We start from the raw sequence: 14,509 nt of genomic DNA, 5'->3' as shown, positions 1-14,509 counted from the left end.
ATCTTTGGAATCAAAATGGAGCTCCAAATTTATGCCATTCTTAGAAGAGCATCTGTCCACCAAACACAAGAAACATTGATAACTGCTCAATGGATAATGAATTTATGCCATTGTCAGAAGTGAAAACAGTTAAATTTTAACATAGAAAGTGAAAATTAGCTGCAGAAACAAGACTTTCAAAGAAGAAAATATACATCTGAACTCTGAAATCAAAACTTCCTTTTAGCCTCCACATCAGTAACATGAAATATTAGCAAAAAACTACAAACAATTCCTACAGGCTTGCAAATCATAGCCTTTGAAAAAGGCTTCAGCACCAACACCACTTGAAAAATTTCATGAAGCTGTGAAGAAACCTTTTGCAACTGTAGGAGTCCAGCTAAAATCTTCAACCACACATAACTTTTGAAATCCAATTCTGCAACGTACTCCAGAATTTCATCATTCCAGATCAAAAAGCAGATATCTGCTCAGTGTCCAAAGAATTTAACTTAATAACATGGAAATACATTTTTCTAAAGTATGGTGAGCTCTGTTATGATAACAGAGGCCAATATACTTTAAAACTACAATATGCAAATTCATAAGATATTATAATAGCTAATATACAAAATAAATGTTTAGTTCAAGGAGTGTTTAACAACATTTTGATATATCAAAACTGACAATTCAAATTGCATCCATAGTTTAGATTGTTGAGTTGGCTCAGCCCAAGTTATTAACAATTTAACACTTTATTTATTTTGTAAATATCTGAATAGCCCATTAGAATGAAGTGAGGTACTAGACTAGTTCAACCTCTATATTCATTTGTAAGATCTAATAGAATTCATTTTTCCTCCTCTATATTCTTCATAATAGATATTGTCTTTCATCGTAAACATATAATCAATAATACTCGAGGAACTTACATTTATAGTTTGCTAAAATATATATTACACGATGATCTTAATAGATAATATCATAAAATAAAGATATTTTTGCCAAAAGTGAAACTCAATGACATGCTCTTGCTAAAAAATAAGAAAAAAAAATAAAAAAATTGTCAACTCCTCATAAGCATTAGAAGAAAAACTCAAGAGCAGAATACTCTTGCGAACCCCATAATCTCCTATCAGTAAAATTAACCATCATTTCTCATTTTTATGGACTGCCTTGCGATTTTATAGGTGATAGGGTAAAATTGCTCTTTACTATTATTATTACTATTATCCTAATTAGATAAATGACCATTAAAATAACATGTACATAACTGATGATCGTATATGTTAAGACTTTGAATCTCTTTAGGAAGCAACACGGCACTAATGGATACTTCAATATCAACTAAAGGGTAAGTCATCCCGAACTTAGATCATAGCCTGGTAATGCAAATATACCTAGGGGCTCAGATCTGCTAAAGTAACTTTAACGAATCCCTTGTATTGGACCACTACTACAGATGTATCCTCTGCTGTTTAAACAAATACAACACAGTGATAGAAGATTAATTATAAAGCAAGTAATAATGCCTCTAATTTAGATAGTAAGAACTTATAAAACAAATAAATTACAACAGAAATACCTGAAAATGATTTGCCTCTCTCCTTTGGCAATACAACAATGGGCCACTGTAGTTCCACTTGGATTATTTTTTTGGCTGTAGCAATCCCTTCAATATAATTTCAACAGACCAAACTTATTTAGTGTACATAATTAAAGCTTTTCACTAAAGCACATGGAAAGGAGGAAAAAAAAGAAACATATATATATATTCAATTTATAGCTTTGTACAAAGGGCCGGCTTTTGATACAAAGAAAACATTTTGATATGGTGTATCATGTGTCACCACCAAAAACCAAATCTTATTCTAATGTCAATATTTGTGTCCTAGAATTTTAAGCGTCATTTTGTGCAACATAGGTTCAAAGCAACCAACTAATAATTCTGTCCCAAGTTTACATGATGCTTTCCACAAAATCAACTCCTGCTACTGCAAATATACCTTGGGGCTCAGATCTGCTTAAGTAACTTTAAAGCGTCCTTTGTGTTAGACCAATGCTCCTGATGTATCTCTGCTGCATAATCAGATGCAACACAGTAATACAAGATTCATCATAAAGTATAAAGCAGCAAGTAATAATGCCTCTAATTTAGTAAGAAATTATAAAGCAAATGAATCACAACAGAAATACCTGAAAATTACTTGAGTCTGTCCTGTTGTGATACAACAATGAACCACCATAGTTCCTCTCAGATTATATTTTGGCTGTAGAGAATCCCCTCAAAATAATTTCAAGAGACCAAACTTATTTATTAGACATAGCAAAGCTTTTCAGTCATGGACATGGAAAGAAAAAAAAAAAATTTCACCACCCAAAAAAAAAATATATATTTCTACCTTTGTGCAGACGTCACAACAGCAGGCAGGCTTTTGATATAAAGAAGGAATTTTGATGTGGTGTATCATGTGTCACCACAAAAACCATATCTTGTTCTAATGTTAATATTTCTCTCCTGGAATTTTTAAGCTGACATTTCGTGCAACATAGGTTCAAAGCAACCCACTAATAATTCTGTCCCAAGTTCAAATCATGCTTTCCACAGGGTCAAAAATTGAAGGCGGCATAGATCAAAGAGCTTAATGTGTCTCTGTACAACTATATTATGCATCCATAAAGAGAACAGTGAGTTGCACAACTCACGTTAGCAAATTTACGGAGCACATTCACAAATAAATATGTGACACATGGAAGAACACAGAAAGACTAATTCCTTATGAGTCATTGAATCTAAGAATTGCATTATTCAAGAACAAGCAGCCAATATTTTTTAAGGAGGTTTAACTCTAATTTTCCCCAAAAAAATCATCTAAAGAAGCTAAATAATTTATCTAAGAATTCTAATCAACTTTGGAAAAAGCTTGCAGAATGTCTCAAAAGTTTAATTTTCAGATAAATTGAGAAAAAGCTATACATAGACAGTATAATATTTATTTTTCTTTAAGTGAACTAAGAAGGAAAAATTAACCTAATGAAAATTTTTATCTACAACCTCTTGGTAGCAAATAAATTAGAAGAAAGTACAACTATAATTATAATCAAAATTACCTATCTCCTTCACGAGTATTAGTGAACCACTCAAAAACTTTTTGTTCTCAGAAATGGGATTACATGGTAAAGAGCTAGTTTGCCCTGAATTCCCTCTCTCACTCCTTCCAGTTTCTTGGTCTTAATAGAAACTGACCTAGGACTACTTGAACCCTCATCATCCTCACCAAAATCAAAACAACATCTACATCAAAAAAGCAAAAAAATAATTACAGGGAAGAAAATGCTATCTTTTTTTTTTTTTCCCTAATTTGCATTCATATTACACAAATGCATAAAAACAATAATGATTAGAAATCAACAAGAATGAATTGGGGAAAAAAAAATTTCTTAAGTCTGCATTTTCCATTCAACTCAATTTCACAAACAATTTGAAACTGAAAATTTCTGGAAAATACATTCCACTACCCTGGAAGACGCTTAATGATATTGATGGAGCTGTTAGCAATGAAGATGAGACAGAAATAATCCTTACTTAAGTGCTTGCAATGATTTGATAGGAAATGAAGCAAAGGAATTCTCCAAAACATGAAGCTCATTGAAGCCATCATAAAACAAGTTCAAGGAAAATGAGGAAATCTGATGAAAACTTAAGGCGAAAAAAAAAAAAAAAAAAAAAAAAAAAATCTAGAAAATACTACCTCCTGACTTGGAGCACACTTGAATGGTTAGACCTCTGTGGGGATAGTCTTCCTGCTGAAACACCAAAACAATCTTAGCCGCTTTGCCTCCCACTTCCATTTTGATCTTGTCCATTTGCTGTATATCATCATCCTGAATATGCAAGTAACACAGTACTTTTGATATTGCCAAAACAAGAACGCAAGTTTTACATCAATGAAACAGTAAGGAAATAAAATACAAAGCCATTATATGACAACTGAATCTACTTACTAAAGGTTGAAATTCCAGGCACTTATTCTTCTTATGCACTCTTGCTGCAAGGTAAACAGATTTCAAAATCAAGATAAGATCAATTTTTCCAAATAATTTTTCAAATTGAATTTAGTAAAAAATATCTCCATTTCAAACTTGCTTAGCAATAGTTAGTTTGCATATGCCAATTTATTAGGACTGTCTGGAGATTGCTCCAGTTACATTCAAACATGAAGTCAAAACGAAAAAATTTCATACCATGTATGTCAGGGGAAAAAAAAAAAATTGTTCAGCAAGTTAGAAAATTAAATTGTGATCGTCAAAATATGATATATATGTATAGTTGCATAAAATGAAATTACACATAAAAAAATTCACAACATATCTAAATTGTCAGAAATGCAGATATAAATCTCACATGCTAATGCGTAAATGAATAGTAGAATTTGTCAAATTTGACGGTATAGTTGAATTTGTCAAAAGAACAATAGAACAGAAGAGCATACTTTGCATCAATAAAGCCCCTAGGCAGCACATGAAGCATCATCCTTGATGGAGCTAACCCAGAAAACTTTTAACAAAAAAAAGCATCTCTTTCAAACATTTTATCAAACAACTCGGCAACATCACTCAACTTGATTAACCAAAAACATCTAAATGTCTTATATACAAAAATATCAAACATCAAACTGAAGCTTCAGTTAAAAAATAATGAACAAAGTCACAACTAAACGAAGCTTCAGTTCTAAAACACAAATATCAAATCACGATTATACAAACTTACAAAGCATTCACTCTTAAAATATAGTTTAAAAGTCGAGCACAATGATTTTGCTTACCTGCCGCTTGTGACCGAGAGTGCTAGAATGAGTGCCGCCGGTGACGGAGGCCCTGTGGCTTGTGACGTCGTTCGATAGAAACACCAGTGCCGCTTGAGCTGGATTCCGCTTGAAATACAAATACCGCCGGTGACTGTAGTAGTGGAGAGTTGAACAAGATGAAATGTGGCGGCTTTTAGCGTGATAAAGATACAGGGTTGGTTTTATTTAATTTATTAAGGGGAATTGGAATCAAATATATTACAGATAAATATTTATAAAATAATTTTTTAATTAATATATATTTATATTATTACCAATATCAATTCAACAGCATAATTATGCACAAGATATGGAAGAGTACTATAAATTATACAATCATATATAATCTACTCCAATTGTAAAGACGTATATACTGATATATATAGCAAAGGTGGTAAAGAAGATTTGAAGATTTTGTAGTAAATACCATATCTGTAAACATTTGCTGAATGGTGGAATTGAGATCCTCCTTCCAAACATATTCTGTATTCATTCTTTTTGTTATTTGTAGCACCCTATTTAAATTTGGTGTGCTTAAACTTCCTTGAGTAAAGATCTTCAATTTTGGGCATTCTCTCACAGTTACTTGCTCCAAGCATGGGAATTTGAAGGCATAAGTTGTTGAGCAGAAGCATGTGAGGCTTGATAAATAAGAAAGCTCCAAAGTTTTCAATCGGCAAAAAGTGATCTCTTCTTCTATCTGCTCAAATTCACCTATTATTACTTCTCGCAATAACTCGCAGTCTTCTATAGTCATTTTTGTGAGTTGGACAAGAGATTTGATATTTGAGCTTGTAAATATGTTTACCAATCCATTACAATAATATACATGCAGAGTCGTGAGATTCGTGAAAGATACTGAAGATGTCCATAAATGTGTCAAATCATGACATCTCAATATTCTCAGGTCTCTAAGATGATGGAAGAAATGAATCTACTTGAGAATCATCTTTCACCGCGTCTCTTTCATATGAGAAGAGCTCTTTGAAACTATTATTGCGTAGAGTAAGGCTTTCCAAATTGTATAACCTTTTGAGGAAGCCATAGAAAAATGGAATTGATTCATCATCTAACTCAGCCAGCAGAAGTTCTTTTAGTTTGCAGAATCCCTCATATGGAATATGGTTGTGAGTCTTGTGACATATTAGTCTCAAGTCATCTAAACACAATGATTCCAACTTGGGCATGACCTGTAATTCAAAATGGATGAACAAGCAAGAAGGTTTTAATGACCATATGGTAAACGCATATAATAAAATGAAAAGAGTGATAAAAGAGTTTCAATCATACCAACCTTCTCATTGAAAAGAGGAGCAATGTGGTCAGATTGGTGCTTCTTATCAGTGAAAATAAATGTCTCAATCTCTGGACATTTGGTTATTGTAATAGCTTTCAAGGCAGGACATTCCAAAGTATTCATTCCTGAATAGAAGCTTGTCAAGTTAGGCAATGACTCAAGAATAATGGAGTTCAATTGGGGTATCATAATTTTGTCAATGTCCAATTCCTTTTCTTCTTCTTTCAATATGATTTCTTCTATCAAAGCACAGTTTTTTACTTCCATATCTCTAAGTTGAGCAAGACGCAAAATGATAGATGCAGTAAATATATATCTCAAGTTGCAACAATTGTGAACTTTAAGCGATTTCAGGTTGTTGAAGTCCAACACTTCTTGATGAGTTTTCTTCAAGGTATGTCTATCAGCATTTAGTTTTCCTTCCATATCAAACACTTCTCTCAGTGAATTACAACTTCTTATTTCCAATATTTCAAGATTTTTTAAGTTGCATAACACATCGAACGGAACAGCACTTGATGTGTCCAAACATATGTCCAAAACCAACAACTTTAAACTGTAGAATAACCTGGTAGGAACTTTGGCATTCCAAAATCTTTCTTCTAATGTAGGGAATTCAGAGAGCTTTAGATGTTCTAAGTTGGGGAAACCAACCTAGAAAAACACAAAATATTTGGTTAAAACCTGTTAGAAGTGGCCAAAGCAATACAAAAATATAATTAAAAAAAGTATTTCAAGCATAACAATATGAATTCATATCAAAGTCACTGAAATTTTGACTTTTTTTTTGGGAGGGGGGGTGGTTGGTTTTGGGGGGTTGGGGTTGGTTGATCATTATTCCAAATTTCATATTCTTAACAAAAGTTTTCATCCTTGTACTATTGTTCTTCGTTATAAAACACTGACTATGGGTAATTTTAAAATGAGTTTTAAGGACAAATAATGCCTAGGACAAGAGAAGACTATTCTTTTAGCATATTAATGTCTTTTTTTAACAAAACGAAAAAGAAAACACACTTTCCAGTATATAATAATAGGAATGTTATATTTTAATGATGTTAATGTACCCAATAATTAAAATCACCTAAAACTTGTACACAATATGTGGAACAATCTAAGAATAATTTCTATATGTTCAATTAGAATTATAGAACAATAACAAATGCAAAAGGAACTTCATGGACAGGAAGAAAAGAAGAGATGCACTATTTGTTTATATATAATATGCTGAAAATAATAACTGTATAAGGTAGAATAGTACCCAAAAAAATGATCTATATAATATCAGATATTAACAAAAAAACCATTTTATAACCAAAAAAAAAAAAAAAAAAAAAATCCCATTTGTTATAAAATATTAATAGCCTAGTTATCAAAGATAATAACTCGTGCACTCATGATTTTGGCATTGTCATTGTATTCTTACTCATTTTTAAATTATACAATAATGACAATAAAAAATATTAGTGACAGTGGTCATATATATATATAGCGACAATGCAAAAGAAAATAAAAAGATTTGGAATGAGTAAGTACCATATTTGTAAACATATGATGGATAGTGGAATTAAGGTCACCGTTCCACAAATATTCTTCATCGATCTTCTCTGTTAGTTGTATCCTATTTAATTTTGGTGTGTTTAAGTCTCCTTGGGAAAAGATCTTCAAATTGGGGCATTGACTCACAATTACTTGTTCTAAGCATGGGAATTCGAAAGCGTAATTGGCCGAGTAGAAGCTTGTGAGGCTCGGTAAGCAATGAAGCTCTAGAATTGTCAATTGATTGAAAACAATCTCCTCTTCTGTTGTTTCTACCTTAGTCGCTATTACCTCTGTCAGTAACTTGCATTCTCTTATTCTGATTGTGGTGAGATGAACAAGAGTTCTTGCTATTGAGCACCTTAATATGTTTACTAATCCATTGCAATAGGACACTTCCAAATTCTTAAGATTTTTGAAGGAAATTGTAGAGGATGACATTAAATATGTCAAACGATGACATCTATTTAATGATAGAGTTTGGAGATTTTGAAGAAATGTGTCCACTTGAGAATCTTGTTTCCATAAAAATCCTTCATATGGGAATAGTTCTTGTAAAGTACTATCATATAGATAGAGTGAATCCAGATGGTCCAATTTTTTAAGAACACTAAACCAAAATGCTATTGATTTCTTATCAAGTTCAACCAGTAAAAGAAATTTAAGTTTCCGAAAGCTTCTAGTTGGAATACGATCAAGGCATCTAGATGTATTGATTTCGGCATTTAAACCCAATATTTCCAAATTGGGTATCACCTGAAAATCAATGAACAAGCAAGAATATACATTCATCAATTAGTTCACGAGTTAGGTTTTTAAATTTAGAGGAAAGTTGCAATTCAGTTTATAATAGGTGTAACTTTTTAACCATCTAAGTTTCCAATTAATTATATAATTTTATATGTTTTAAATAAATATAATTCTGGCAATCCAATTATAAACTACTTTAAAGTACAAGAATTATATAAATTAACAAAAATAGATATTTAAATAGCTAAATCAATCATTTATGTCTTACTCTAAAACATGACTAGTCGTTAATATAAATCCATTCTTAATTTAAAGAGAAAAATGAAATAATAACAGAAAGAATGAAATTTCATAAATTAACCTTAATGATTATGCTGCATTTTTTAGTTGCAATAGACGAAGTCATACCTTTTCAAATGAAAACAGGGCAGGTTGGTTCTCTCCATCTGAAGCATATACCTTTATTCTCTCACAATTGCACACATACAATTCCTTTAGTATTGGCCACTCTATTGTATGCAATCCCATGTAGAAAGCTTTGAGATTTGGTAAATTGTCAAGTTGGAGGATGGTTAATTGAGGAAACAAAAATATGGGGGTCCCATCTACTTCCTCCTTGGTAACAATTTCCTCCAACCCACAAGAGATCATCATAAGCTCTTTAAGTTGCAAAAGACCAGTAGCTATGGAAATTGGAAATAGACTTTTCATATTCCAACATCTTCTAAGAATTAACTTTTCTAGATTGTGAAAGGTAAGAAGTCCTTGAGTAGAATTTGATGGGACAATAGTCATCAATTTTTCACAGAATTCAAGTCTCACTTCTTTTAATTTGCAAAAGGAATATCCATGGGGTTGGTTGTGCCATATCAACTGTAAGTTATCTAAGTGTGAGAGTATCATCTCCTGCGAACTTGGAAAAGCAACCTGCAAAATACATCTCATCATGTAAATTTTTTTTGGGCATATTTATGACACCAAAAATCAGAGGATGTCAGAAGGATTTTGTCTTTCTTTAAAATACAAAAATAAAAGAGGATATCTATAAGCAAATTTCTACTAATTAATTACAAATAATGGTGCATTAATAAGTACAGAAAAGGCTAAAATTTTGAGGCCAACGGGCAAGGAAGATTTCAATAAGAAGAATTAACTTTACCTTTTCGTCAAAAAGGGCATTTCCATCAATAATATGGTCCTCCAAGTTCACTTCTTCAGGTTCTTTTCTTAACATGTCTACACCAGAAAAATTGGGGAAGAATGTCTTCAAATTAGAGCAACTCTCAATGTGAAGTTTAATCAAGGAGGGAAATTCAATTGAATTTCCGCTGCCAAATCTTGTGAGTTTTGGAAGACCCTCAAGCTTTAGGTCAAACAATTTAGGAAAACTCATATCAATTACTTTATCTTGTACTTCTAATTCTTCTGAGTCCACTATCACTGTTTCCATTGACTTACAATTGCATATCACTAGCTTTTGGATTTGCATAAAACTTTTGACCATGGAGGATGAAAACAGAAATTTCAAACCATTACACTCTTCCACAGTTAAGCTTTTTAAGCATTGAAAAGAGGAAGACATTGGTTGAGGTTGATCAAGCCATATATCTTCAATTTTAATTGAGGACAGTTTCAAGTTCTCCAATCTTGGCAAAACAACCTGCAAAAGCAAATCTCGCTCCATAAATAACTTAAGAAACTAATTACAAACACCTTTTATACATGAAAAGAAAATAAAAGAAAAAGAGAAAATATACCTTCACGCCAAAACTTATGAATTGTGGTAGGCATTGTAGTACTAGGGAACGTAATTGAGTGAACTCAAACTTACCATTCCTTTCGTTTTCAACCACTAAGTCTACACTCTCTTCACCAAAAATCTCCTTTAGGTTCTTACAATCAATGACTTCAATTTCTTGAAGCTGCGAAAACTTTATGTCCTCGGAGAACGAGAAGAGATGCTCCAACATATCACATTTTTCAACCTTCAAAATTCTTAGTTTGCTGAAAGACTCCGCATAGAGTTCGCCATGACATATCTTCTCTAATTTAATCAAATTATGAAGAGATAATGACTCTAGCATAGGGAAGACAGTTTTGCTAGGAACAAAGTTTAAAATATACAAGAGCTCATGACCATTTTGCACATGAAGATGCTTTAATTGTGCAAAACCATCCTCATCAAGTTCATCAATAGCATTTTTAACACCATTCAATTCTAAATGGAGTTCTTCAGTTTTCTTCAACAAAATTTCTACTCGATGGATCAAGGAAATACTGTTGTTGAGCTTGATTTTCAACATTCTCGTGGTTTCACCATAAGTAGCAGACCATCTCCAATCCCACACATCTCCTATAAGTATTCTATATCTTTTCAACTTCTCTGAAAACAAGTCTTGTGGTATAATCTGGAGATCATGAAGGTGTATCTCTAGAGTGGTAAGACAAGACAATTGCTTCAACTCAAGAACACTAGCATTCTTTTGTTCTTGATTGTTGATTAGTCCTTCAATCTCCCAATGAAGGAAGCTATTGCCCATATATAGTTCATCTAATCGGCACAAGCTTGAAATGACATTTGGTGGAATTACTTTCAAGTTTGAGCACTCGCTCAAATCCAGCATCTTCAACCGAGTCAATTGTCCTATTTCTCCAGGTAACTTTTTTATGTCAGAGCGCAGCAGGCTAAGAATTTTTAATTTCTTAAGCTCTCCAACTATTGCTATATCTTCTAGTAGGCAGTTATCCAAACACAGTGTTTGAAGGTTCTTTAGGCAGCGGAGTGAGGAAGGTGGTGACAGGAGATGAATTCCAGTCAAATCCAAAACTTCAAGTTCTTTCATCCCTTGGAATAAGAGGTCTGGGATATGCAGAGAGTGATTTTGGCTGAATAGAAGAAAGAACTTGAGTTTCGGATATTCCAAACTATGCGGAAGCTCATCGCCAATATCTCCATAAGGCAAAGTTATAGCAGTTGAAGTTTTGGGTATTTTTTGCTCCAGTACGTCTTTCAAATCACCAACATTTTTAATATTAAACATAAACTCATCTGAGGATGCAATTGATATAACAACAGCATTAATGATGTCATGCATTTTAACGGAATAATTGGTGATACCATCCAACAACAAAGACGAAGCTTTGAGATTATGGATCAACGTAAGCAATCTATTTCTTCCATCTTCAAGGGTATAAACACCTCGAAACAAATCCAAACCCATACTATATTTTAATAAGTCACTAATGACTATACCACAACTTGTATTCAACAAACCGCAAAGAAGAAATAGTGATTTTTCCTCACTTCTCAAAAAATTGTAGCTGAGTTCTATAATAGAACACACGCTTTCAGCCATTCCTTCAATTTGTCTGGGATTAGACCTTGTTAGTTGACCCAAGGCATCCTCCCAAACTGGAAGACTCTTACTTTTTAGAGCCTTTGCTACTGTTTCAATAGCGATCGGCAAACGTGCACATTTCCCAACCACTTCTACTGCTATAGGTCGAATATCAAAGGTTTCAACAGAATCACCCACGATCTTTTGAAATAAATACCATGCTTCTTCCTCTGATAAAAGATCAACCAAGAAGTTTTTTTGAATATTCATATGATTGCATAATACGTGTTGATCTCTAGACGTGAGCAATATCTTGTATCGCCTCTCATCATCTTTTCTGCCTTTCCAAACTTCTTTTTCTTGGCCGATTCCCTCGTGAATATCTCCATAAGGAATTCCCACCGCATCCAAATCAAGTTTAGCCCATATATCATCTAATATTACTAGAATCCTCTTCTCTCTGTTTAACCTGTCACGTAATCGAAGAGATCTTCCGAATACAGTCTGCTCAAGGAATGTTAGGCCTAATTGATCAGCAATTTCTTCTTGGATTTTCTTAAAGTCTGGTGTTTGTGTTACCGTAGTCATGACCACCTCATCAAATAGCTTATCTTCCTTGGCTTGCCAAGCTACTTTTTTCACCAGTGTAGTTTTGCCCACTCCAGCCATCCCATACACACCAACCTTGCTAACATTAGCATCCTTCAATGCTTCCATAATTTCTTGCAAAACTAGCATCCTAGAATCAAAGGCCTCATAGCCTTTAATATAAACAGATTCTGTCCTCTGTATTGCAGGACGGTAGGAAACACTACTGAAGTTCCCCTTTCCCGACAGATCAGCACCACCTGGTAACGCTTTCCCTGCCTTCTTGCCGAGCATGTAACGCTGAATCAAATTAGGACACAACCCTATAAAACAATGCTTCTTTGCTTTATCTTCATCACCAATTATGGGTTTTACAACCCCTTCAGTGAACTCATTTACTCTTTTCAGCCATTGCTCCACATCCTTTTCAACCACTTCCCCTCGTCTTCTAGCTTCATCAACTTGATGTTCCACCCTCTCTCTTGCATTTCCCAGATCCTCAACTTGATTCTTGAGATCATCGATGTAGCTCTGGTACTTGAACAAATAAGATATATGCTGTCCAATGGAATCAAACGCTGATTCTACAGCTTTTGATGCAATGCCAGAAACTGCAGCGCTACCTAGTTCAGCAGCCATTGCTTTTTTTTTTTTTTTTTTTTTTGGTGTAACGAAACGAACCCGAACAGAGTGACCAAAGACAACAAAATTTAAGGGAGGAAAAGCAGACAACAATCAACTAGGCTTTGTTGAATAAGCAATGTTTCAAAGATAATAAATATTTAGAATAAGAAGAAAAAGATTGAGAAATAATTCTAAAATTGACACAAACAAAACTGAAATTTTTTACTTAATTTTCGATATTATGGAAATAATTATAAACTAAGATAATTTAAGACGATCTGTACGTCAAATAATTTTTTTTCTGTGGGATTCTGAAAAAAATGGATTTATTTCTGAAGAGCTATAAAATATTTGTAGAAGTAAAATATATTCAAGAAAAGCAGCGCTGAACAAAGCAAATAAAATATGCAGAAGTAAAAACTAATAAGATAATTAACAAACTTAACAATAACAAAAACTTGGGAAAAAGAAAATTTCAGCAAAACTTAAAATTGCAAGAAAATGACTAAGCAGGGGAAAAAGAAAAAAGAAAAATGACAACAGAGAATCAAGATACCGTGTTGAGGTTCAGAAGCAAAGCAAAGCTTCTGAAGGAAGGAAGCTGGATCAGAATAAACATGAGGGAGAGATTTAGCTGGCTGTTGAACGAAACGCAAAAGCTCTCTGATAGCTGTGCATGATGATATGATGTAAGAATGAGAAGCTGATGTAGAGCTGGCAAATGTTACAGGTATAAATCACAAATTGCAGTGATCGTTCAGTTTAGGCAAGGGAACCTATTAAGGAAGTGGAAAATGAGAAAAGAAACAGTTTATTCAATGCTCAACTCAAATTCTCAGAAAATTCCTGCAAGAAGTTGAATTAACCTCTTAAAGATTTTGTCAATTTAATTAAGAGGGTTGAATCAGTATCTTATAAAACTTATTTCAGTAAACGATTTTGAGTTTACTTCGAAAAAACAATGAATTGATGTCTCGATCTTGAGCGTTATAAGCAATTTTTTTAAATCGATAGTTTTACTTAAAAGGAGTGGTTCAACAACTATCAATAATAATCATACCAAAGATATTGACATAATAAGTAAACAAAAAAACAAATATTAACATATTGCATAATTAATTAGTTTTACGGTATATATTATATATTTAATTTAATTTTATAATGTTATTTTAATTAATTATTTTTTCATTCAATATTTAAATAATTAATACACTTAATTAATTGTGCTTTAATTAAGATTTTTTTAAACTTAATTAAGTTTGTTGTGCCTTAAAAATCGCACTAATGTCTGCACCAACCAATCAGAGTTTAGGAAGACTTTGTGTCATCCAGGAGCTGCCACATCGCCCCAAGATAGAAGGGATATGGCTGTCACCAACCCAGTAGAGTCAAGTTTTGTCTATGAGTGGATGAGGACCGCACACCTGTCCCAACTTTATCAAAATAAAAAGATAAAGATTAAGGAGTGATTCCCACATGTCATGACAACTTACAAATACACTCATTACATTGACGTCAAAGGTGTATAAACTAGCACCTCTCTTCAC

At 33.0% G+C, this 14,509-nt stretch overlaps 1 protein-coding gene across 1 annotated transcript; it reads right to left on the bottom strand.

The window, feature by feature from the left end:
• Window positions 1-209: 209 nt before the first annotated feature.
• On the bottom strand, window positions 210-12,977 carry LOC116130624. Its single transcript, XM_031416358.1, has 10 exons — window positions 10,170-12,977; window positions 9,572-10,072; window positions 8,821-9,339; window positions 8,170-8,418; window positions 6,121-6,777; window positions 5,856-6,016; window positions 4,806-4,938; window positions 3,740-3,864; window positions 3,129-3,274; window positions 210-466 (listed from the first exon to the last, which is right to left on the bottom strand). Exons 1-10 carry the CDS (start codon window positions 12,975-12,977, stop codon window positions 210-212), a joined length of 5,556 nt encoding a protein of 1,851 aa, XP_031272218.1.
• Between the last annotated feature and the right edge of the window lie 1,532 nt (window positions 12,978-14,509).

The sequence above is a fragment of the Pistacia vera genome, unplaced genomic scaffold (genome assembly GCF_008641045.1).
Source record: "Pistacia vera cultivar Batoury unplaced genomic scaffold, PisVer_v2 Contig1060, whole genome shotgun sequence".
NCBI classification, from domain to species: Eukaryota; Viridiplantae; Streptophyta; class Magnoliopsida; order Sapindales; family Anacardiaceae; genus Pistacia; species Pistacia vera.
Note: the sequence above shows the minus strand (reverse complement) of the source record. Positions and strands in the feature narration are given on the sequence as shown.

Excerpts from the sequence above, each read along its gene's own strand:
- LOC116130624 (XM_031416358.1), bottom strand. The coding sequence starts at position 12,977 with ATGGCTGCTGAACTAGGTAGCGCTGCAGTTTCTGGCATTGCATCAAAA. Across the intron at positions 3,275-3,739 it reads ACCATTCAAGTGTGCTCCAA|ATGTTGTTTTGATTTTGGTG; the intron begins GTCAGGAGGTAG and ends TTTTTGATGTAG. Across the intron at positions 467-3,128 it reads CCCATTTCTGAGAACAAAAA|ATATCTGCTTTTTGATCTGG; the intron begins GTTTTTGAGTGG and ends GACACTGAGCAG.